The sequence below is a fragment of the Scyliorhinus canicula genome, chromosome 7 (genome assembly GCF_902713615.1).
Source record: "Scyliorhinus canicula chromosome 7, sScyCan1.1, whole genome shotgun sequence".
Taxonomy (NCBI): Eukaryota; Metazoa; Chordata; class Chondrichthyes; order Carcharhiniformes; family Scyliorhinidae; genus Scyliorhinus; species Scyliorhinus canicula.
Window position 1 is genome coordinate 9,602,912 of NC_052152.1, and position 26,644 is coordinate 9,629,555.

At 46.3% G+C, this 26,644-nt stretch overlaps 1 protein-coding gene across 5 annotated transcripts in view; it reads left to right on the forward strand.

Moving 5' to 3' along the window:
- The first annotated feature begins 1,043 nt into the window (after positions 1 to 1,043).
- Positions 1,044 to 26,644, forward strand: part of usp25 (ubiquitin specific peptidase 25) — a 192,908-nt gene continuing 167,307 nt past the window's right edge. For 4 of the 5 annotated variants that reach the window (XM_038801374.1, XM_038801375.1, XM_038801376.1 and 1 more), the window contains exons 1-2: positions 1,044 to 1,135; positions 25,178 to 25,255. In XM_038801374.1, the coding sequence (XP_038657302.1) occupies positions 1,094 to 1,135; positions 25,178 to 25,255 (120 nt within the window). In that variant the 5' untranslated portion in view covers positions 1,044 to 1,093. Of the gene's footprint in view, positions 1,136 to 12,776; positions 12,784 to 16,646; positions 16,652 to 25,177; positions 25,256 to 26,644 lie in introns of those variants that run through there. The other variant, XM_038801378.1, reaches the window with a different exon arrangement.

Here is a 26,644-nt window from a genome sequence, read left to right on the forward strand (position 1 = left end):
CCAGCCCCTCCCCTTCTCACTGGCCCCTCCCCATCAACCCAACACCCCCAGCTCCTCCCCCTGCCCCCTCTCTCCCAGCCCTCCCCCTCTCCCAGCCCCTCACTCTGCCTCCCCTACCCCAGCCCCTCCCATCTCCCCAGCCCCTCCCCCTCCCCTTCCCCCTGCCGCCCCTCCCCCTCTCCCCAGCCCCTCCTCCCCCTCTCCCCTTAGCCCCTCCCCCTCCCCTTGCTGCCACTCCCCCTCTCCGGAGCCCCTCCTCTTGCCGCCCCTCCCCCTCTCCCCAGCCCCTCCCCCTCTCTCCAGCCCCTCCCCTTTCTGCCCCTCCCCCTCTCCCCAGCCCCTCCCTCTCACCTCAGCACTCCCCCAGCCGCCCTGCCCCCTTTCCAAGCCACTCCGCCTCCCCCAGCCCCTCCCCTTCTCACTGGCCCCTCCCCATCAACCCAGCACCCCCAGCTCCTCCCCCTGCCCCCTCTCTCCCAGCCCCTCACTCTGCCTCCCCTACCCCTCCCTCTCTCCCCAGCCCCTCCTCCCCCTCGCCCCAGCCCCTCCCCCTCTCCCCTCAGCCCCTCCCCCTCCCCTTGCCGCCACTCCCCCTCTCCGGAGCCCCTCCCCTTGCCGCCCCTCCCGCTCTCCCCGGCCCCTCCCCCTCTCCCCAGCCCCTCCCCCTCTCCGGAGACCCTCCCCCTGACGCCCCTCCCCCTCTTCCAGCCCCTCCCCCGCCGGCCCTCCCCTCTCTCTCAGCCCCTCCCCCTCCCCCTGCCGCCCCTCCCCCTTCTCTTCCAGCCCCTCCCTTTCTCAGCTCCTCCCCCTCTGCCCAGCCCCTCCCCTTGCCGCCCCTCCCCCTCTCCGAAGACCCTCCCCCTGACGCCCCTCCCCCTCTTCCAGCTCCTCCCCCGCCGCCACTCCCCCTCTCTCCCAGCCCCTCCCTTTCTCTCAGCCCCTCCCCCTCCCCCTCTTCTCTTCCAGCCCCTCCCTTTCTCAGCCCCTCCCCCTCTCCCCAGCCCCTCCCCTTGCCGCCCCTCCCCCTCTCCCCAGCCCCTCCCCCTGCCGCCCCTCCCCCACTCTGCAGCTTCTCTCTCTCTCTGGACCGGCCATGACGGTGGAACAGAATGTTCTCCAGCAGCACTCCCAGAAGGTAAAGCAGAAACCGCCGCCGGCGCTGAATCTGCGGCCCCCTTCCCTCCGAGAGGAACCAGCCGGCGGGGCTCTCCGCCCGCGTCCCCCCCACCCTCCCCCCACGCCGAGCGGCCCGGGCCAGGCGCCTCCCCTCCCCGGCCGGCCGCGCTAGGCGAGCGGCCGGCTCCGGGCCTAGCCTAGCAACAGGCATAACAATGCTGCTGGCCAGAGAGCTGTGGCCAGGGCCGGGGCAGTGAGCAGGGCCAGTGGCCAGGGCTCCTGTCTGAGCCCTGCCTGGGGATGAATGGTTGTTGTTTGTTTTCTGTCTGGCTGGCTGATAGTCAGGAGGCTGCAGCAGGGCTGGGGCAGCAGCTCAGGCTTGTGCTCACTCTGGGCATTGTCTGCTGTTGTGGGGCTGTTTATAACATCACCCCCTTTCCACCCCTTCAAATAGAAAAATGACCCAGCATTTATACCCAGCCCCACAATAATAGACATTTATAAAGTCTGCCTGTTGTTCATTTATTTCTATATATATATATATATAGTATATATAATATATATGTTTATATGTATGTGTGCGTTACATTGTATGTGTGTGTATATATGCTCTCCACCAAATCTGGCTCCTTGCCTCCTTACAGCCATCGCCCCTGCATTGGCGACCGTGCCATCAGCTCCCCAGACTACAGATACCCCTCCCTAAATCTCTCGGCTGCACTCCTCCTTTAAGACACTCCTCAAAAGCCTGGCTCCTGCGACCTTTTTTTCTTCTTTGCTCGCCCCTGGCCCAGTGTCAGGTTTTTTTTGCTTGCTGACGCTCCTGTCAAGCTCCTGGTCACGCCAAAGGCGCCGTGCCAACGGAGGCTGATAAAAATCACGATTCTCCTGAAGGCACGGGACTGTCCTGAATTGCATCAGGTGTCTTGAAAATGAAAAATGAAAATCGCTTATTGTCACAAGTTGGCTTCAAATGGAGTTACTGTGAAAAGCCCCTCGTCGCCACATTCCGGCACCTGTTTGGGGAGGCTGGCACGGTGTCTTCTGTGTAACGTGCGTTTTTTCATTTTGTGGAAAGCGCCTTAAGATGCCTCCTCGGCGGGTGATGCAGTGTCTGAGGCTCCGTCTTTTGGGCAAGACGATGTCCTTCCCCTCTGGCCCCCTGGGTGGAGGTAAAAGAACCCGAACCCGCAGCACTATTTCAAAGAAGGACAGGGGAGTTATCTCTGTTATTCTGGCTGATATTGATCCCTCCACCCAACATCACTAAACATGTAGATTAATTATCTTGTTATTACTACGTTGCTGTTTGTTAAATCCTGCTGTGCATAAATTGGCTGCCACGTTTCTAAGATCATTGGCCATAAATTGCTGGTTGGGAAAAATGTAATATAAACTCAAGTCTGTCTTTTTTAGTTGTATAACACAAAAGATTATTTACCTATTAAATATTGCTGAGTGGTTAACTATAATGTTTATTTTCTGTACGCTCTTATATAGTTTGTATATACTGTTATGTAATATATATACTCTTGACATATTTTCTCATTGAGTTATAATGTTGGCCTCGATTTGAGGGATGACAGATGCAACTTTTAAAATGCTCTTCATCTGTTGTTTATGATTTTGAAAAAAATTCAATCTGTTTTCCCTCCCCTTTCTCATTTACTTGTGATTAAAGGATGTTGAATGTAAATTCCATGCTTTGATTGAGGGTCCAACTGTATGCAGAGCGCTGGTATCAGTTATCCTTTTTGATTGATATTGGGGGATAGTGTGGGGTTTGGACCGAGGTAGGGTGATCTTTCAGAGGGCCGGTGCCGACTTGATGGGCCAAATGGCCTTCTGCACTGTAGGGATTCTACGAAGAATTGAATGTACACTGAATGTGTTGAACGTCTCTGCTGTCTGGAAGGGCAGCTCGGTAGCACAGTGGTTAGCACTGTGGCTTCACAGCACCAGGGTCCCAGGTTCGACTCCTGGCTTGGGTCACTGTCTGTGCGGAGTCTGGATGTTCTCCCCATGTTTGCATGGGTTTCCTCCAGGTGCTCCGGTTTCCTCCCACAAGTCCCGAAAGATGTGCTTGTTAGGTGAATTGGACATTCTGAATTCTCCCTCTGTGTACCCGAACAGGCACCGGAATGTGGCGACGAGGAGCTTTTCACAGTAACTTCATTGCAGTGTTAATGTAAGCCTACTTGTGACAATAAAGATTATCACTATTAAGATCGGCTGCTGTGTTTCACTTGCACCTTTCGTGCTCATTTCTCTGTTATCCCAACCAAGATTGTTCATGTGTGAACCTGTGGTTGAGGGGTCATGGGATGCAAAAGCCTGAAAGCATCTTTGACATAAAATGCTTGTTTTGTGAATAGACCAGTCAGCAGTAAGTACCACACTTAGTTGACAAACTCCAGCTTTGAGGAGACTTCCCAAGCTGGTGAGAGATATCGCAAGGGAGGGACGTTGAGGGACAGAATTCCAGAAGTGGAATTGAGATGGCTGAATGCTGTGACACGAGTGACGTGAAGGAAGCTGGAGTTGGAGCTGTGTGATACTGACTGAGGAACAGGAGGTTGGAGAGGTAACGTGGAGCAATCCCATGATGGAATTTGTAACTGAAGCCAAGGATATTGAACTAGGTGCAGTTGGAGCGAAGTCAGGAATCAATTCTTTACACAACTGGTAGTACAAACACTCCTCCAAAAGGCTGTAGATTCTGGGCTCATTTGCAGCTGGTATAATAGGTCAGCATATCAAAGGCAACTAAATGGGCACAAGGCAAAGATCAGCCGTCACCCAATTCAGTGGTGGAGCAGGATTGAGGGACTGATTGGTCTATTGCTCTTGGTGCCTACGAAATGGAGAGTCGAGGTCAGCAAAAAGTGAGCTGACCTCATTATGGGATAGGATAAAGATGACTGTGTTTCAGAATAACTCGGGAAGTTATCGAGAAGCTGCCCAGGAGGTCAGTCTCTAGCTAATAATATGAAAGGACAGTAAGAATTCCAGTGGTGATAGATACTGGCCAGGGGCTGAGGTCAGCAACGTAATGGAGGTGACAATAAGAGAAGCTCTGGTCTGTGTAGAACAGGACACACAGGTTGAACATCACCAGGGAAGGCAATAGGGTTGGAGCACGTTCAAACATGGTGATCATCACATGACAATGTTTACAAACATGTTATTCCAACAGGGGGCCACCAAAAGACTTTGACTTGCACTTTTTCATTTCTGTAGGACTTTTCACAACCACCGAATATCGTAAAAGCATTTTATGGCCAGTGAAATACTTTTGTAGTGTAGCCACCATTGAAATGTGGGAAACACAACAGCCAACTTGTGCACAACAAGCTCCCACAAAAGCAATGTGGTATTGACCAGATAACCTGTTTGGCGATGTTAGTTGAGGGAGAAATATTTGAGCAGGGCTCCACCTGCTCTGTGACAAAATGTTGCCATCGGATATTTTGGCTTTATTTGAGGGGCCTCAGTTTAGCGCCTCATCCAAAACACGGAATAGAGACTGTGAGTGGAACTGGGATTCTGAGGCTATTTGTAGTGCTTCTTGTACAACCATGGCACGTTTTCACACCTCAACAAATACTAGATCCCTGTGCTGTGCTGAGTTACTTGTAGGGTGCAAGCAGAGGTACTTTGACACACGTCTCCTGGGCTAAGGAAATGTCTAACCACCTGAGGTGTTTGCTCCCGATGGGCACGAGTTGGTTAGAGACAGCCAACGCCTGTGGATCATGTGCAGTTGTGTGTGACTATATGTGGTTTATAATGCAAACATTGCAGATTGCAAAGAACTTATTAGAAACCACAAAGAGAGGTCCAGTATAATTTCTAGTACGTTAGTGTGGACATGCAGCATTTATGTAAGAAGGCACGTGTGGGGATGTGCATGCCTTATGGAACCCACCACAACAGTATTTTAAAGACCGAGTTGATGTCAAATCCCTTCTTGGCCTTGTCAATTGCTTCAGGTGTATCAGTATGTGTGTTGATAACAGTAGCATGCTGATTCCTCAAAAGGATGAATGAGGTGCTTGCTTATCCCACAGTGGGGAGTTGTTGAGGTGCCAGGTAGGTTCCAGCCCGTCTTGTGGAGCAGGTGTTCCTTTTTTGAAAGACCTTTCCAAGAAAAGGTGTAGCTTCTGCCTTGTTCCTTCTGTTGGTCTACTCTTGCATGTTGGGACAGCGATGTCGAGGTGCCTGAATTCCTGAGCTGGGATGGCAGTCAGCACTTAGGTCTGTCACTTGTTGGGGGTTGTTCATGAAGGCCCTGACTTTTCAGATCCCAAACCTCATTTTGATCCAACAACAAGGGGGCTCCCAAGATAATTGGAGACCAGGTTCTACTTTGAAAGATTAGAATGATCTGTGCATGATCATAGACGGGTGCATATTCCCCTAGTTCAGAGAGGGCCTCCATGGTGCAGATCCCGACATGCACACAACATGGAGTCCTGTCCCGGACCCTTTCTGCCACAGGCTGTACCCCCTGATCCACCATTTGAAGCTAAAAAACCAGTTGAACCAATAGCCAGCAGAAGATTGAAGTCTCAGTCACAGCAGTGATAGGGGAGGACGACAGTTTAATTAAAATATTTCAAAAGAGCTGTAAGTCTGTGACAGGACTTGAGTCTTGCAGTACAACCAGATCAAAAAAAGTCATCTTGATGTCAGGAAGAGTGCAGGAATTTGAAGTGAAGCTTGAAAGCTGATAAGGATCCAGATCTTTTCGTGGACAACCTATCGCGCCCACCTCAAAGCACTGAAGAAGTGCCACTCACAGTGCCAGTGCAAGATCCTCCAAATCCTGTGGCAAAAAAGGCGATCCAACAGCAGAGTCCTCTCCCAGGCCAATATGCCCAGCATTGAGACACTAATCAGCTCCTCTGGTCAGGATGTGTTCTACACCTGACACCAGACTCCCAAAGCAGCTACTCTGCTCAGCACTCGATCACAGCAGGATGCTCCCGAGAGGACAGCAGAATCGATTTATGGATGTCCGCAAAGCATCTTTGAAAAGGTCAAACAACCCCGCCAACCCCTGGGAGTTCCTGGCTTGCGACTGACCAAAATGGAGAAGGTTCATTCAGGAATGTACCGACCACCTCGAGAGATTTCACCAGGGACGTGCAGAGGTGAAGTCGAGGCATCGGGGGAGAGGTCAATTCTCCAAATAACCCATCTTCCCCATTCTTTCAAGCACTACCTGCCTCCCATTGAAGCGATTCTGCAGATTATGCTTTAGCCTTTACAGCCATTTCGGAGACCATTGAACCTGAGTGGAAGCAAATTGTCTCCATCCGAGGGATTGCTTAGGGAGAAGAGGAGGACAACAATTTTGAAAACAGTGGTCGTGCTTAGTGAACCTCTAATGGCGTTCGTGTGGCATATGACCGTGGCTCTGTTTATGTGGCAGGGCAGATCATCGATAGAGACATCTGCAGCTGAAATTGTAAAATTGGATATCCTGGATATATGCTAAGTCCTTCTTGTCTGAAATTACTCCAGAATTTAATCTTAGCTGGCAGAAAAATAAGGGAAAGCAATTGTCGGGATTTATTTTTGTAAGAAATTAACTCTTTGTTTTATTTCTGTGTAAATTTTGAATTTACGGCGCTGAGGTCCCAGGTTCAATCCTGGCACTGGGTCACTGTCCGTGTGGAGTTTGCACATTCTCCCCGTGTTTGCGTGGGTTTCGCCCCCACAGCCCAAAGATGTGCAGACTAGGTGGATTGGCTACGCTAAATTGCCCCTTAATTGGAAAAAATGAATTGGGTACTCTAAATTAAAAAAAAAAAAATTCCGGCTGCGTGGGTTTCCTCCGGGTTCCTTCCACATCCAAAGATGTGCAGGTTAGGTGGATTGGCTCTGCTAAATTGCCTCTTGGTGTACAAAGATGTGCACGTTATGTGGGGTTACGGGGATAGGGTGGGGGAGTGGGTCTCGTTAGGGTGCTCTTTCAGAGCGTCAATGCCGACTTGATGGGCTGAATGGTCTCCTGCACTGTAGGGATTCTATGGGTGAATGCAGTGCAGCCATTCACTGATCTTTCCTCTTGCTAGCTGAAGGACGCAGAAGCCGATTGTGTGCACTAGAAAGTTTCTCTGCCGGGATCAGCCAAGTCAGCGCGGACCAGGGGTCGGTAATGGGAACTCGCTTGTTTGCTCAGCTCAGTTACATTGTGTGCTCCTTTAGCCACTGGTTTGAAGAACTGCTGTGTGAACAGAATAGCCATTAAATGTGTTGGTGTTGTAACTTCAGTGTAGCTCGGGCTGCTGAGTTGGAAGTGAAATTATGCACCTGAGGACATGGGAGTTTAAATGCTTACAGTGACTAGTTTACAATCCAGCATGGTTTCAAATTGATTCACCAGTCTGCTGATGTGTGTGAAACTCAATTACCAGCTGATAAATGTTAAATCAACAGTCATATTCAACAGCTTCTCCAGACCACCAACTATTTCCAGCCAGATGCATCAGATCACACGTAAACTCTGGATAGATTACATGGAATTTAAAACACATTTGGCCCAACTGGTCTCTTCTGGTATTTATGCTCCACACAAACCTCCTCCCCATTTATTTCATCCAACCCCATTACTCTTCCTCTCTGATCCTTATCCAGCTCACCTCTGAATACATCTAATGCTTCAACCATTCCTGAAATGTCTGCTTAATCTCAACCCTCTCTATTCCCGTAGATTTATCCAGCCACACATCCCTAGTGCATGCTTTTCTCTTCCTATTCTGCACCCCTGCGTTTCTCCGCTTTCTCCGCTGTATCACTGGAGGAAGAATCCTCACTTTCCACTCTCTCAAATTCGCCTGCTTTATAACATTTCTTTCCACCTCCAAAGAATGTCTTACAATCTACCTCTTTGACCGCGCTTTCGGCCACCTCCTTTAACTTCTCCGAATACAAAAGCAGAATACAACATACTTGGAAATCTGAAATAAAAACAAGATGCTCAATGTTCAGGTCCAGCATCACCTGTGGAGAAAGAAATAGAATGAATACTTCCCCTGAAAATCTGTTTCCCCGACTGGTTGGGCATATACAGCTTTTTGTTTGGCCTCTGATATCTTTCCTGCTCCAGCCCGACTCTCACTATGAAGCAATTTTGGAATGTTTTGCTCACTGAAAGGTACTCAATAAATTACCTGACAACTGGCTACACTAGTTTATCTGATTGAGGGATTGAGATTGTTAATGATATTCAGACACACAGGTAAAGGGCATTGTTTATTTAAGTACCTGCAGCACATGAAGGACTATATTTTATGGGTTGGTACCTAGAAGCAGCCATATAATGCTGCATGCTGTGAATGAACCTATTATCAAGAAAAGTATTAGTGTCCAGTTTCATACTACACCATCAGGCTTAGAATCGATAAAACAAAGATAGTTTACAAATTAGATACCTACCAAGCTCCCTTGTTGCTGACTCATACATGCTGTGTTAACTATTGACAGCTGAGGCAATAAGAGGAATATGACAGTCATAGGGACAAAAAGAGGCCATTAGATCATAGAATTTACAGTGCAGAAGGAGGCCATTTGGCACATCGGGTCTGCACCGGCTCTTGGAAAGAACACCCCACTTAAGCCCTCGCCTCCACCCTAGCCCCGTAAACCAGTAACCCCACCTAATCTAAGGTCAATTTAACATGGCCAATCCACCTAACCTGCACATCTTTGGACTGTGGGAGGAAACCGGAGCCGACCGGTTTATATCTCAGCCCCTCACGCTTGTTTACTCCATTCTGTTGGATCATGGCTGATCTAAACCTTAATGTTATTTATTTGCTTTGGCTCAATATCCCTTGATGTGTTTCTGAAACCAGAGTATATTGATCTTTGCTCCTGCCCAGTATCCAGGCAGAAAATTCCAGATTTGCATCACCCTTTGTGTGTGCAAGTGCTTACTGATTTCACTTTCGCACTTTTGTATTCCAATCCCCTTTAGATAAAGGCTACCATTCTGTTAGCTTTTTTTGTATTTGTGCACTAGTTTTCCGTAATTTGTGTATGTAGGCACCTGAATCACTTTCCTCATTCGCAGCTCCTGTCATTAAAAAAATATTCTGGTTGTGCTTCTTGAATTCAGAGTGGATAGCCCCTCATTTCCCCATGTTAAATGCCATCTGCCATAGCTTTGCCCACTCAATTCATCTGTCTGTATCCCTTTGTAATTTCCTGCTTCCTCCTACACAGCTTGGTATGCTTCCCAAATTAGGGTAATTTGTAAACTTGGATATGCAACTCTTTTGTCATCCAAGTCAGTATATGTGACGAAAAATTCAAGTCCCAGTACAGATGCATGGGGAACACCACTTTACATCCGGACAAGTAAATCTAATTTTCCCCCTTTTATTTCATCTCATGTCTGTGTACCTTTCGTCACAAGGACATCTCCAATCCTGTGCATTTGTGTGGACCCTTATATGCTTTCTGGAAGGCCATACAGACAACTTACCTCTGAGTGACAATTTCAAAAAGTTCCCAGCCAGCTTGCTTCGTAAAGTTCAACTAGATTAGTGAGATGTGCTGTTCCTGTCACAAATTCTTGCTTATTCTGAGCTCAGATTTTGAGAGACCTAGGTATCCTAATGCATGAATCACAAAAGGCTAGTTGGTATGCAGGTACAGCAAGAAATTAAGAAAGCTAGCATATTACTGTTTATTGCAAGAGGAATTGAATATAAAAGTTGGGAGATTACAGTTGTACAAGATACTGGTGAGACCATATCTGGAATTCAAGTATTGGTCACCTTACTTGAGGGAGGATGTAAATGCAGTGGAAATAGTTCAGAGAAGATTTACTAGACTCGCACCTGGTTTGGGCTGGTTGTCATTTAAGGAACGATTGGAGAGGCTAGACTTGTATCCACTGGAGTTTAGAAGAGTAGGAGGCAATTTGATTGAAACTTATAAGATCTTCAGAGTCTTGACAGGGTGGATGAGGAGAGGATGTTTCCTCTTGTGGGAGAATATAAAATAAGGGGTTGTCTTTTTAAACCGAGGTGAGAAGAATTTTTTTTTGTAAGGACAGTGGGTCTTTGGAACTCAAAAGGTAGTGGAAGCAGAATCTTTTTGGTGTTTTCACGACAGAGAAGGATAGATTCTTCATAAATAAAGTGATGCAAGGTGACCGGAGGTCGGCGGGATATTGCAGTCAGATCAGCCATGATCTTATTGAATGGCAGAGCAGGCTGGAGGGGCCGAGTGGCCTACTCGTGCCCCTTGGTTCGTAGGCTTGTATCCCTCCATCCTTAAAGCCTCGGTTCCCACTCTTGATTACGAGCCAGAGATTGCATCTATCCATCTGTCTTAGCCATTCAAAGCACCTTGCTGCAATTCTATTCCTACTGGATGGCATTAAAAAAAAATAAAAAAATCTTTTACTGTCACAAGTAGGCTGACATTAACACTGCAATGAAGTGACTGTGAAAATCCCCTAGTCGCCACACTCTGGCGCCTGTTCAGGTACAGTCGGAGAATTCAGAATGTGCAAATTACCTAACAAGCACGTCTTTTGGGACTTGTGGGTGGAAACCAGAGACCCGGAGAATACCCACGCAGCCACTGGGAGAACGTACAGACTCCGCACAGACAGTGACCAAAGCCTGGAACCAAACCCAGGTCCCTGGCACTATGAAGCAACAGTGCTAACCACTGTGCTACCGCGCCACCCAAAAAACATCTGTTTATTGAGTTCTTCCAGTTTTACACATTTGCACAAAACGAACAAAAGCAAAAAGACATCTACCGCTGTCAATGTACAATATGTACTGCCCAAAACAATAGTCATTCCAGCGTTAGGAGCAAGACCAGATAAACCAGGGACAAAATCCCCAAAGGTCCTTGTATGCATTAATGATCCAGCTGCACCTGAACAGGATCCAGGCAACAATTTAGAGGGACATCACACCCAAACTTAAAAACAGAATGGCAGAAGATGAAAATAATACCCGAGATCCCCAGTAGTAAGGGGAATTCAGCTAACTCTGACAGTGCAATTTGAACTACCTACAGAATCATAGAATTTACAGTGCAGAAGGAGGCCATTCGGCCCATCGAGTCTGCACCGGCTCTTGGAAAGAGCGCCCTACCCAAACCCACACCCCCACCCTATCCCCGTAACCCAGTAACCCCACCCAACACTAAGGGCAATTTTGGACACTAAGGGCAATTTAGCATGGCCAATCCACCTAACCACATCTTTGGACTGTGGGAGGAAACCGGAGCACCCGGAGTAAACCCACGCCCACACGGGGAGAACATGCAGACTCCGCACAGACAGTGACCCAAGCTGGGAATCAAACCTGGGACCCTGGAGCTGTGAAGCAATTGTGCGAATCACTATGCTACCATACAGACCCAGATCAGAAAGGGCAGCCTTCCTCACATTCGAGATGGCAAAAGACAGCACACCTGTCCTCAGAAGGATAACACGCAATCCGGACAAAGAAGAATAAGCGCAGCCAAAAGAAAAGGAGCAGATCTGACCATGAGGGATCTTCCTCGAGCATAATGAGGACATAGCTAACCTTACCACCCACACCCTCCACCCCTCACCCCCCTCCGGCTCTGCTCATCCTCCCACCAAGGATAAAGGAACTGCGCACAAATCCTGCATACAATATCCATCTTAATATGATACAACCTGATTAATGTAGGATAATCAATGGTGCAAGACATCACCTCCAAATAATTCATTTCCCTGTAAGCTGATAATAAACCACATCAACAGACAACACCATCATGAGTATCAGGGAGTAAAGTCTAGGATCACAATGAGAAGCGAGGTAGCCATAATGAAGAAAGTAGACATCAAGGATAACGCAGAATCTGTAACGGCGAGCATTCTTCAGGATTCCGAAGGATTTCAATGATCAGAACATGAGCTTTATTACTTCCCAGCCTGCCGCCTCAGCTGGGCCCAGGCGGTCAACAACCGAGGCAACCACGGTGGGGAACCGCCCAGTCGGCTGAGGCAGTCCCCACCCCTCCGGTTGACACCAGGAACAGGACCACGCAAAAGCAGAGGTTGGAAGGCCACCCTAATCCCAAGCTTCGAAGACAGGGTTAAGTGTGCTCCATCAAATTTGAGCTGCCTGCCCTCCAGGTAGAGATTCCCGAACCATGGCAGCCAGTTCTCAATGATATTGATGGAAAATAACTCACTTTGGAAAATAACTCTTTCTCACTCATTTTCATTGTAAAGCATGCATGGGAGCAAACCTACTCACTGATTGAAACCTCTCAGTTGCCTTAGAGGAGAATGTGGCTGGGGGCCTGTTTCCAGGTTTGGTTTGCCAAGTACTGCTTCACACCTCCTCCAAGTGAGATTGTGTGGGTGATCTGCTTCGACTTGGCAATGAGGTCAGCTCTTCTGGCTCTCTCCTCCTGAGTCACAAGGTTGTGGGTTCAAGTTCCACGGCAGAGCTGATACTTCAGTGCAGCACAAGGGGAGGAAAGGGAACTTCTCCCCATGTCTGGCCAACACCTATGTACCAACGAGAACAGATCTAAACATGATTGGTCCTTGGTGTGTTCCTTATTTTACTATCCTGTGATCTGTCTTGGCTCAGTAGACGAACTTCTTAAGTCAGAAAGTTGTGACCCTTTCTGAGCTGCACTCCCGTAAGCAATGATTTCCCTCTTGGATGATGTCCATCTGGTGAGACCAGGCTAGTCAGTCGGTAGAACAGCAATTTGTATAAGCACCTTTAATGTAATGTTCCAAGTACTGTAAGAAGCGTAATTAGGCAAAATTTGGCACTGTATCACACAAGGAGATTTTAGGGCGGATGACTAAAAGCTTGGTTAAAGAGTTGGTTTTAAGGTGCACCTCATTTGAGAAAAGTAGTAGAGAGACTGAAAAAGTTTTGGAAAGGAATACCAGAACCCAAGGTCCACATAGCTGAAAGCATGACTGCCAATGGTGAAAATTAGGGATACTCAAGAGGCCAGAATTGGGGGCGCAGAGATACAGGAATAGGCCAATCGACTCTTCGAGCCTGCTCTGTTCTTTTAAGATCATGGCTGATCATCCAACTCACTAACCTGTTCTTGCTTTCCCCCCCATATCCTTTGATCTCTTTAGCCCCAAGGGCAACATCTAACTCCTTTAAAACATGCAACTTTTGGCCTCAGCTGCTTTCTGTGGTAGCAAAATTCCCAGGCTCACCACACTCTGGGTGAAGGAATTTCTCCTCGTCTCAGTCCTAAATGGTTTGCCCCGTATCTTTAGACTGTGACCCTTGGTCATATCAATTGCATGTAGGGCTGGGAAAGTGCCAGAGATGGCGAGGGACCAGGACTATGGCGAGATTTGAAAACAAGGATGAGAATTTGAGCGTTGAGGCATTTTGACCATGTGCACCTCACAGTGCCAGGGACCCGGGTTTGATTCTAGCCTTGGGTGACTGTGTGGAGTTTGCATGTTCTCCCCGTGTGTTGGTTTCCTCCCAAAGGCATTCAGGGTAGGTGGATTGGCCATGATCAATGCGTGGGAAGGTAGCTAGGGTATGGAAGTGGGCCTAGTAGAGTGCTCTTTCGGAAGGTTGGTGCAGACTCAATGGGCCGAATAGCCTCCTTCCGCACTGTAGGAGTTCGATGGATATCTGTGAAAAACCAGTTCTTATGGATATCACCACGCTTTCCCAAGTATATACCTGGGAAAATAATCAGGACCAGCAATGCTGACTGGTTTTGTTCTCTCTAGCTGAGAGCTGTTGTGGCATTGTAGCACCCCCAAATGACCCAAGAGAAACTAACTCGGGAATCAATTCCGTTGTCCTTTGTCTTTACCAACTGGATCCAGATGTTTATTATTTTGTCTCGCCCTGAGAGTTCGTCTTTCTCTGTCTCTCCTCTGATAGAGACTGTGTCTGTGGGTGATCTTCTCCCATTCTGCAGCCATACAAGTGTGGCTCAGTGGATAGCACTCTCGGAGTCAGATAGTTGTAGGCTCAAGTCCCAATCCAGAGACTTGAGCACAAAAAGTCTCAGCTGACATTTCAGTGCTGCATGGCGAGTGTGTTAGTGTCGCACGATCTCGTCTTTTAAGCGAGACATTGAACTGCTAACTCTTCTGGCAGCTCGGGTGGATGTAATAGACCCCCCACCCCGCTCCTCTAGCAACTGCTTCGAAGAACGGGGGAGTTGTCCATGGCTACCTTCAGCTAACATGCTTAAAAAATATTATTTTAGCATTATTGCTATTTGTGGAACCTTGCTGTGTGAAAGTTAGCTTTTGGGTTTTATTATATTACAACGGTGACTACACCTAAATAGGCTGCAAAGTGCTGTGGGACATCTTGAGATAGTGAAAGGTGTTATATTAATGCAGGTCTTTTTCGCGAGGATATTTGAGATGTGTGTTCTGAAAGGAATACTTAGCCCCTACTTGCAGACTCTGCCAGTGAAGTTGAGATGTGGAGCCTGCCGTAGGGGAAACAACAGGAGTGATTCACTCCTGTCAAATGGGACCCTCACGATATTATCCGTAGTCGCTCAATTTAGATGGGAATCGCTCACTTTTAAGTCATGTGAATTGAGGGACTTCAGTTTGTGGAGAGATTCAAAGGAAGCTGGGATTGCTCACCTTTGTGTGGAGTAGACTTAGGGGAGATTTAACAGAGGTACTTGAAATGATGAAGGGTTTTGCTCGAGTAAGTAAGGAGAAGCTATCTCCACTGGCAGGGCGGTTGATAACTAAGGAACACAGATTTCAGACAATTGGTTAGAAAATCCAGAGGGGGCAGATGAGATTTTTTTAAATGAGCGAGTTATTGTTTAGAATTCGCTGCCTGAACGGGTGATGGAAACAGATTCAATAGCAACTCTCAAAAAGTAAATTATTTAAGACTTGAAAAGGGCAATATTCTGTAAGCTCTGTGGCCTGACCACAATCTCAATGATGCAGTCTGAGCACAAGTCAGCCTCGAAACTACTGCACATGTGTCGACATGCAAAAATAAATGAAAGAGTCCACATGCTTAAGTGCAAGGGCATGGGGAAAGAGCTGGGGTTAGAGGGAGTCATTGTATAGCTCTTTAAAATAGCAGGCATGAATTGCTGTAAAGCATATGACATTGTTAAAATTTCATTCATTGTATTTAAAGCCCTTTACAATGTTTACCCAGTCCATGCTCAGTTAGTTAGGCAATGAATGTAGTCAGTGCCACTGGGGCAGGAGAGGGAGAATCAGGCACCAGTATGTGTGGATAATGGGTCAGGGTGTCCCTTTACCTGTTCTCTCCTCCTTCAGATGTAATCCCCCTTGGTGCCAGCAAATCTCCAGTATTTCGAATTGTAGAATGATACACCAGAGAAGGAGGCCACTCGGCCCATTGTGCCTGTTTCGGCTCTTTGAGTCTTCCAATTAATCACACTCTCCTTTTAGATTATCTCCCTTCAAGTATTTGTCCAACCCATTTTGAAAGTTACTACCCTGTATTGAATCTGCTTCCAGCTTTTCAGGCAGTGCCTCTGGGTCATCATAACTCACTGAACAATATTTTTCTACCCTGTTGCCTCTGATTCTTTTGCCAATTGCCTTCAATCTATGCCCTCTGATTGGTCTCCCATCATAAGTATATCACGGGACAGCAGGAAGCCATTTGGCCTATCGTGTCTATGCCAGTGATTTGATTGAGCCGTCCAATTTTGTTCCACCCAGCTTTTTCCCCACAATCTTGCAAATTTACCCTCTTCAAGTACAAATTAGGGGAAACAGTGGTAGTGTTGCTTGACTAGTAATCCAGAGATCCTGGCCAATATTCTGGGGACATGGGTTCAAATCTCATCGCTGCAGGTGGTGGAATTTGAATTAGTTTAATAAATCTGGAGTTGAAAGCTAGTCTCTGTAACGGTGACCATGAAACTACTGTCAATTATCATAAAAACTCATCTGGTTCACTCATGTCCTTTCGGGAAGGAAATAGGCCATTCTTTCCGGGTCCAGCCGACATGTGATTCCGGACACGGCAATATAACTGACGCTCAACTGCCCTCTGAAATGGCCTTGAAGGCAAAGGCAATTTGGAATGGACAACAAATACTGGCCTTACAAGCAACCCCTCTGTACCATGACAGAATTTTTTAAAAATGTCTTTTCCGGAAGCTCCCATGGAATTTGCTTCCATTTTTCTGCTAGTTGAAATAATTTCTCTTTAATCTATTAAAACTTAAAAGCTGGTTTAGCTCACTGGGCTAAATCGCTGGCTTTTAAAGCAGGCCAGCAGCACGGTTCGATACCCGTACCAGCCTCCCCGGACAGGCGCCAGAATGTGGCGACTAGGGGCTTTTCACAGTAACTTCATTGAAGCCTACTCTTGACAATAAGCGATTTTCATTTGATTTAATCTCATTTTAACCTTTTCTGCTCTTGAGGTGAACAATGCCATCTTATCTGCTCTCCACATAATACATCTGGAGTACTCAGTACAGTTTTGGTCTCCTTATTTGAAAAAACAATGATTGCTTTAGAAACAGTTCAGAGAAGGTTTACTCATTCCTCGGATTGAGGGGCCTTTGTTACGAAGAAAGGGTGAGCAGATTGTGCCTATACTCGAGAGAGAAAATGCTGGAAAATCTCAGCAGGTCTGGCAGCATCTATAGGGAGAGAAAAGAGCTAACGTTCCGAGTCTGATGACTCTTTGTCAAAGCCTATTTTGTGTCTACTGATTGGAGTTTAGAAAAATGCGAGCCAGTCTTATTAAAACATACAAGACCCTGAGGGGACTGACTAGATGGATGCTGAGAAGATGTTTCCTCGTGTGGGGGAGGCGAGGGGAGACAGAGTAAGGGACCAGCAGCCCTTTTAAGGTGGCGATGAGGCAAATTTTTCTTTCTGTGAGAACATAGGAACATAAGATCTAGGAGCAGGAGTAGGCTATCTGGCCGTTTGAGCCTGCTCCGCCATTCAATGAGATCATGGCTGATCTTTTGTGGAGCGTTGCCAGTGTGGAGAATTCTCTTCTCAAAGAGCAATGGGGGTAGGGTCATTGAATTGATTAAAGGCAGAGTTAGGCAGATTTTTGACAGAGAAGGGAGTCGAGGGGTACAAGGGACAGAAAGGAAAGTGGCATTGAGACCACAACCAGATCAGGCAGGATCTTGTGAAAGGGCAGAGCAGGCTTGAAGGGCTGAATGGCCTACTCGTGATCCTAAGTACTATGATCCTATCTCTTCTGCTAAGTGGCTGCTGTTCATGTGTGAGCCAAGTGTGTCTTGGCCAACTGCGCAGTCCGAATCCAGCCCTTTTTTTTCTCTAACCCTGATTTGCACTGGTTGCTATTTTTCGTCTGAATCAAAACATAATCGATGTTTGACTGCAGATACTTGTGCCAATTGTTCCCTCCTTATTTCACCACACCAACCGCTGAGGCAGCCAAGATCAGCAGAGGCTGGGAACTCAAATAAAAACAGAAAAATGCTCAAAAGACACCAGGTCTGGCAAGGTCCGTGGAGAGAAAAAAACGATTTAGCGTTTCGAGTCTGTGTGACTATAGAGCTGAAGAAGAGGGACAGAAATGTGATAGATTAAATATTTGAAGGTGGTGTGGGGGCGGGAGGGAGTGGGGGGCTAGGAACTCAAACCTAGGACCTCTTGGTTCTTTTCACTTAATGCTAGAGCGGGCAATGCTATCTCCAGCATAGCTAAAGGCTCCAATTTGCATATTGCTACTTTGTAAATTCTGGGCTGATGGAAATTTTAATATTATAATTAAAATAGTTTTGTGTCTAATGATACCATCATCATTTGAAGTTATATAATTGAAAGGAGCCGGTGGCCTAAGATTATAAAATGCTTGTTGTCTCTCTTCGCAGTTAGGAATGAAGTATTTGGTATTAAGCAGGCTGAGTTACCAGAATTGTGTCTATTCCAAGTTTCTTTCTCCATCTGTAAAGATAAATCTCATTGCAACTTCTCCCACCATCTTGTGAAATAAATGAATGCATTCATATGAAAACATTTTATTGATCCTTGTTTCATAATTGCTAAATTGCATAGTACGTTCCCTTCTCTCTATTCCTTCTGAAAGTGCTGTCCGTGTCCTGCAGCCCTCTGTATACATCTTTCATTGTGGAACTAGATGGGGGAGGGTGGGCGGAGCGACTCCAGTGTGCTCTGTCATAGAACATAGAATTTACAGTGCAGAAGAAGGCCATTTGTCGGTAAGATCATGGTCTCCCTCAATCACATTCCTACATTAACCCACTTCCTTATCTCCAATTTCCGACACATCTGTTTTCTTCACTTCCTGACTTAACAGCCATCGTGATATTAGTGCTTCCATTCACTTGCTCAACAGTTACCTTGCCCTTCACATGTTCATCCACATCCTGAAGTATCTCCCATATTTTCTGTTCTCTGGAATCTGTTAACTGTGTTAGTGAATTCAAACTTAATGTGCATCAACCATTTCCAAAGCACCAGCATTTTCTGTGTGCGCACCCAACATTCCAGACCACTTCACAATAATTTGGCCATGAGGGCATTCCCAAGCTTCCCCATTTCATCAGTTATTACCTTGTGTTTCCTTGAATCATACAGCGTTTCCAACACAGAATTGTCCATGCCGTTGTTTACGCTCGACATGAACCTTCTCCACCTCATCATTGAACACCATCAATGTGTTCTATCTCCTTCATGTACATGTACGGTAGCACAGTGGTTAGCACTGTTGCTTCTCAGCTCCAGATTCCCAGGTTCGATTCCTGCTTGGGTCACTGTCTGGGTTTCCTCCCGCAAGTCCTGAAAGACGTGCTTGTTAGGTGAATTGGACATTCTGAATTCTCCCTCAGTGTACCCGAACAGGCGCCGGAGTGTCGCGACTCACGGATTTTCACTAACTTCATTGCCGTGTTAATGTAAGCCTACTTGTGACAATAAAGATTATTATTATGTCTATCTCCCCCTTATTATGTCTATCTCTCCCTTGAGAATGCATCTATTATTCTAACCACTCATGGGCAAAGGAGTTTCTCTTGAATTTTCAATTGGGCTCATTACTAACTATCTTAATTATGGCACTTCAGCCTTATCAAACCTTTTCATTATCTTAAAGATTTCTATCAGGTCACCTATCTTAACAGTTGACACCTGATGAATGGAGTTCACAGATGTTTGGAGAATTGGGGTCATGTTTATTTCTTCTGGCCTGACGGTCAGAGTTAATGTGAGGTGTTTTTTTTAACGTTTTTACAACTTAAATACTCATTCCAATCACACCACCATTCCAATCACACCACCTACTTGGAATGAAGAGATTCTGTAACTCTCTGCTTATTTCTCCAGTTAGATGTTTGTATTGTGGTGAGTTGACCACACCCATCATTACACTTCACTATAAAACAAAGAAACACTGGATGTGTTCATCTGGAAGGCTTTCAGGCCTCCTATCATATCAGTCATGTTCCACCCTCCAGTCTAAACAAGTAAAACTACAGGTGGTGGAAAGAATGAAAGATTTGCAATTTTATACAGCGCCATTCTCAACCTCCGGAAATCCCAAAACTTTTTTCATCCATAGAACAGTACAGCACAGAACAGGCCCTTCGGCCCTCAATGTTGTGCCAAGCCATGATCACCCTACTCAAACCCACGTATCCACCTGTAACCCAACAACCCCCCCCCCCCCCCCCCCCCTTAACCTTACTTTTATCAGGACACTATGTGTTGTGATACAAGGAAGCATGGCAGTCAATTTGTACAAGATCACACAAATCCAAACATGTGCAGGTTAGATGGATTGGCCATGCTAAATTGTCCAGGGATGTGCCGGTTGGCTTTAGGGATTCTGGGGGTGGGGTGGGCAGAGGAATGAACCTCGATAGAGTGCTCTTTTGGATGATCGGTGCTGATTTGATGGGCCAAATGGCCTCCTTCTGCACTGTCTGGATTCTATGATGTGCTGCAATGCAATAATGACCAGATAGTTGTTTTAATGATAATAGAACATAGAACGATACAGCACAGTACAGGCCCTTCGGCCCTCGATGTTGCACCGACATAGAAAAAAAAACTAAAGGCCATCTAACCTACACTATGCCCTTATCATCCATATGCTTATCCAATAAACTTTTAAATGCCCTCAATGTTGGCGAGTTCACTACTGTTGCAGGTAGGGCATTCCACGGCCTCACCACTCTTTGCGTAAAAAACCCACCTCTGACCTCTGTCCTATATCTATTACCCCTCAATTTAAGGCTATGTCCCCTCGTGCTAGCCACCTCCATCCGTGGGAGAAGGCTCTCGCTGTCCACCCTATCTAACCCTCTGATCATTTTGTATGCCTCTATTAAGTCACCTCTTAACCTTCTACTCTCTAACGAAAACAACCTCAAGTCCATCAGCCTTTCCTCATAAGATTTTCCCTCCATACCAGGCAACATCCTGGTAAATCTCCTCTGCACCCGTTCCAAAGCTTCCACGTCCTTCCTATAATGAGGCGACCAGAACTGTACGCAATACTCCAAATGCGGCCGTACTAGAGTTTTGTACAACTGCAACATAACCTCATAGCTCCGGAACTCAATCCCTTTACCAATAAAGGCCAACACACCATAGGCCTTCTTCACAACCCTATCAACCTGGATGGCAACTTTCAGGGATCTATGTACATGGACACCGAGATCCCTCTGCTCATCCACACTACCAAGAATTTTACCATTAGCCAAATATTCCGCATTCCTGTTATTCTTTCCAAAGTGAATCACCTCACACTTCTCCACATTAAACTCCATTTGCCACCTCTCAGCCCAGCTCTGCAGCTTATCTATGTCCCTCTGTAACCTGCAACATCCTTCCGCACTGTCTACAACTCCACCGACTTTAGTGTCGTCTGCAAATTTACTCACCCATCCTTCTGCGTCCTCCTCTAGGTCATTTATAAAAATGACAAACAGCAACGGCCCCAGAACAGATCCTTGTGGTACGCCACTCGTAACTGAAGTCCATTCTGAACATTTCCCATCAACTACCACTCTCTGTCTTCTTTCAACTAGCCAATTTCTGATCCACATCTCTAAATCACCCTCAATCCCCAGCCTCCATATTTTCTCCAATAGCCGACTGTGGGGAACCTTATCAAACGCTTTACTGAAATCCATATACACCACATCAACTGCTCTACCCTCGTCTACCTGTTCAGTAACCTTCTCAAAGAACTCGATAAGGTTTGTGAGGCATGACCTACCCTTCACAAAACCATGCTGACTATCCCTAATCATATTATTCCTATCTAGATGATTATAAATCGTATCTTTTATAATCCTCTCCAAGACTTTACCCACCACAGACGTTAGGCTCACCGGCCTATAGTTACCGGGGTTATCTCTACTCCCCTTCTTGAACAAAGGGACCACATTTGCTATCCTCCAGTCCTCTGGCACTATTCCTGTAGCCAATGATGACCTAAAAATCAAAGCCAAAGGCTCAGCAATCTCTTCCCTGGCTTCCCAGAGAATCCTAGGATAAATCCCATCAGGCCCCGGGGACTTATCTATTTTCACCTTGTCCAGAATTGCCAACACTTCTTCCCTACACACCTCAATGCCATCTATTCTAATAGCATGGGTCTCAGCATTCTCCTCCACAATATTATCTTTTTCTTGAGTGAATACTGACGAAAAGTATTCATTTAGTATCTCGCTTATCTCCTCAGCCTCCACACACAACTTCCCACCACTGTCCTTGACTGGCCCTACTCTTACCCTAGTCATTCTTTTATTCCTGACATACCTATAGAAAGCTTTTGGGTTTTCCTTGATCCTACCTGCCAAAGACTTCTCATGTCCCCTCCTTGCTCGTCTCAGCTCTCTCTTTAGATCCTTCCTCACTTCCTTGTAACTATCAAGCGCCCCAACTGAAACTTCACGCCTCATCTTCACATAGGCCTCCTTCTTCCTCTTAACAAGAGATTCCACCTCTTTGGTAAACCACGGTTCCCTCGCTCGACCCCTTCCTCCCTGCCTGACTGGTACGTACTTATCAATAATCAAAGGATAAATGTTGGTAAGACACTAGGGTAAAAACTCAGTGCTGCCCTCCAAATTGAATTTTTACACCCACCTGAGAGGGTGAATGGAGCCTCGTTTAAATGTTTCACCCGAAAAGTGGCAACTGCAACAGTCCCTCAGAACTGCCTGGAGGCTCAGTAGGGCGGCACAGTAGTACAGTGGTTAGCACTGTTGCTTCACAGCGTCAGGGTCCCAGGTTTGATTCCCAGTTTGGGTCACTGTGCGGAGTTTGCACCTTCTCCGCGTGTCTGCGTGGGTTTCCTTCGGATGCTCTGGTTTCCTCACACAAGTCCTGAAAGACGTGCTGTTTGGCAATTTGGACAATCTGAATTCTTCCTCAGAGTACTCAAACAGGCGCCGGAATGTGGCGACTAGGGGCTTTTCACACTAACTTCATTGCAGTGTTAATGCAGTGTTACCCGAACAGGTGCCGGAATGTGGCGATTAGGGGCTTTTCACAGTAACTTCATACTTGTGACAATGAAAGGTTATTATTATTAATGTAAGCCTACTTGTGACAATCGAATATTAAAAGATATAATATTAATATTAATAATTAATATTAATTATTAATAATAATTTAATATTAATATTAAATATTATATGCACACGCCTTGGCTGGAGGATGTCACAACTTTCAGACTCTAAGGCAATATACTACCCACTACACTGCTGCTGAAACGTTAAAATCTGAGACAATGGACATGCTGGAAACACTCACAGGGCGGCAACATCTCTAGAGAGAAGAGACAAGTTGATGCTTCAGGCATGGCCCAGTTGTCCGATGAGGGATTCACAACCTGAAACATGGATGCGTTCCACCCTTCGGTTCCCAGCTTTGATATTTTACATTTCGGAAGCACGGTAGCATTGTGGATAGCACAATCGCTTAACAGCTCCAGGGTCCCAGGTTTGATTCCGGCTTGGGTCGCTGTCTGTGCGGAGTCTGCACATCCTCCCCGTGTGTGCGTGGGTTTCCTCCGGGTGCTCCGGTTTCCTCCCACAGTCCAAAGATGTGCAGGTTAGGTGGATTGGCCATGATAAATTGCCCTTAGTGTCCAGAATTGCCCTTAGTGTTGGGTGGGGTTACTGGGTTATGGGGATAGGGTGGAGGTGTTAACCTTGGGTAGGGTGCTCTTTCCAGGAGCCGGTGCAGACTCGATGGACCGAATGGCCTCCTTCTGCACTGTAAATTCTATGTAAAATACCAAACAGAATCACTTGTTTGGGCGAAAAAAAGCAAATGGAAAAAGTCATGGTCCAAGTTGGTGCACTAATCCTGGGCTCTGCTGCCCTTATTTGAACAAGAGCAGCAATTGGGAGCGCATTGACAAGTGACTGAAACATTCCTGGGTCACGGAAGGAGGAGTCGAAGCTCTCAGAATGCCTGGCCCTGGCTGTCCTCTGACTATACCTTGCACAGTGGTGAGGATATGATGCATTTCCTGGTTAAATAGTGCAGAATTACATATGAGGAATGGTTGCAACTTTAACTGTAAGTGTTTTCTTGGAGGGGTCAGTGAATTTGGTGAGAGAATGTTCAAATGATTATTTTTGTACAGCGATAAATGGTCCTTTGGTTCATCGTACCTGCAGCATGGAAACAGGCTTTCAGGCCTAGCTGGGCCATGCTGGTGTTTGTGACCTAATGAGACTCGTCCCATCTGACTTCATCTCACCCTATCAAGATACTCCTTTCTCCCTCCTGTGCTTATTTAGCTTGCTCTTAAATGCATCTCTGCTATTTGCCTCAACTACTTTTTGTGAGTTCATATTCTAGCCACTCTTTGGCTAATGATGTTTCCCCAAATTCTTTACTGGGATTGATTGGTAATTATCTGATACTCCCTTCACCTCCGTGCTGGGAAACCTTTTAGATAATCTGGGACAAAATTAACAATTAAAAAATTAATTAATTAACTCACCAAAGCCAGCATGGATTTGTTAAAGGCACACCATTTGTTAAAGCCAAACCATTTTTACATAACTTGGCAGAAGGGTGTAGAGCGAGTTTATGATTTAAGGTGTTTGGCAGAAGAAACAATGGTGACATGAGAAACTTTCAGCGAGTGGCTTGGATCTGGAATGCACTGTGTGAGGTGGAGCCACCCCATCCGACCGTTGGACGCTAAGGGGCAATTTGGGATGGCCAATCCACCTAACCACATCTTTGGGAGGAAACTGAGCTCGCAGAGGAAACACACGCAGACATGGAGAGAATGTATAAACTCCACACAGTCACCCGAGGTCCGAATCGGGTCAGAATTGAGCCAATGTATCACCGAGCTGCCCTAACATGTTAGGTAATTTCAGAGGGCAGTTATGATCAAATCACATAGCTGTGCGTCTGGAGTCACATAGGTCTGATTGACTAAGGACTGCAGATTTTATTCCCTAAAGGACATTAGTGAACCAGATAGACCTTTAAGACAAATAATAGCTTTGCAGTCTCCATGACTGGTAGTAGCTTTTTATTCAAGATTTACTTAGCTGTTGTGGGATCTGAACCCATTTTTCCAGAGTATGCGTCCAGGCCTCTGGATTACTAGTCCTATAACATAGAATCATAGAATTCCTACAGAAAGAGGCCATTTGGCCCATTGAGTCTGCACTGACCCATGTTCACCCATGTTCACTCACCCAGCCCTATCCCATAACTAAACCCACACATCCCTGGACATCAAGGGGCAATTTAGCATGGCCAATCCACCTAACTTGTACATATATGGACTGTGGGGAGGAAACCGGAACACCCGGAGGAAACACACGCAGACAAGGGGAGAACATGCAAACTCCACACTACCAATAACCCGAGGCTGTAATTGAACCTGAGTCGCTGGCGCTGTGAGGCAGCAGTGCTAACCACTGTGCCACCTTATGTCATTGTGGTTTTGTCGAGCTAAGAATCTATGTAAGTTTAACTTCACTTAAATCTAGGACACAAAGTTTTATTTTAAAAGCACTTTACTGTAGTAATGGCAATTTATTTTTCCTTATTGTCTAGCATCAACAGACACTACTGAACCAACTGAGGGAGGTCACTGGTACCAATGACATCCAGTTACTACAACAGGCTTTACAGGTATTGTACAGTTTACAATAGAAGGACCTCTTTGTTCAGCTCAACTATATTGCAATTTATTCAGCATCAGTGTTCGTGTATCAGCGCACTTTATTTGTTCTCAGAATGTAGCTTCTGCTGGCATGGTGGCAATTTATTGCCCATCCTCTACTTGCCCTGGGATGTTAGTGGTTGTCCTTCTCTTTCAACCATTGCATTTTTTATGATTATGGTGCTCCCATAATGATTTAGGTGGGAGATGCCACAATTCTGTCCCCGGGATGGAGTTTCAAAATATGGCCTGCTATTGGCAGTAAATCACTGTTGCAACGCACTGGGTTTTCCTTTATTCTTTCAGTGGAATGCCAACGTTTTTATTGCCCATTCCCAATTGCCCATGAGAAGGTGGTGGTGAATTGCTGTCCATGAGGTGTAGGTATACCACAGTGCTGGTGGAGAGGCAACTCGACAATGAAGGCACGGCAATAGTTGGCGAATTCATCATCCACATTGAGGCAGAAATTCTATGCCTGGTGCAAGTAATTCTGGTCTGGCTGATTATTTGGAAAATGGTAAACAGAAGGCTAGTGGATAAACAAAATATTGCAGATGCTGGAACTCTGAAGCAGAAACTGATGGAAATACTCAGTAGATCAGGCAAGCATCTGTGGAGAGAGAAACGGAGTTTGAGGTTGGTGACCTTCCGTGAAATGATCTAAAATAACAACTGCTCTGTCCTTGTCAGCTGGTTTAATTACAATGTAAGCGTTGGACCTGAGTGACTGGAGTGCGGTATGTTCTGTAGATAGGTTAGTGAGTGGGAGGAGCAGAGAAATTAAGATGACCAATGTGATGGTTTCCAAACCATCTCCCTCTGCAGACCCTGCCTGACCTGCTGAGTATTTCCAGCATGTTGTTTTATTTGAGATGTCAGATGGATTGGTAATGGACGGGCAATCCCTCCCCGAATTGGCATATTCATACTTTGTGTAGGCACCTAAAGGATATGGCTGTTGTCCTCCCTCTTTGTAGCGAAGTCATAGAGTATTTACAGCATGGAAAGAGGGAGGCCCATCGTGTCCACCCACCTATCTACTCATCCTATTTTCCAGCACTTGGCCTGTAGTCTTGTATGCTGTGGCATTTAAAGTGCTCTTCTAAATGCTACTTAAATATTGTGAGGATTCTTGCCTCTACCACCCTTTCAGGCAGTGAGTTCCAGATTCCCACACCCCCTAGTGAAAAAGTTTTTCCTCGTGTCCCCTCTAAATCTCCTGCCCTTAACCTTCAATCTATGCACTCTGGCTATGGACCCCTCTAAGGGGAAAAGTGCCTGTGATGACTCTTTGAATGAGCTGTTCAGTTAATCCAACTCTGCTGCTCTTACCCCATAACTGTGCAAACGTTTCC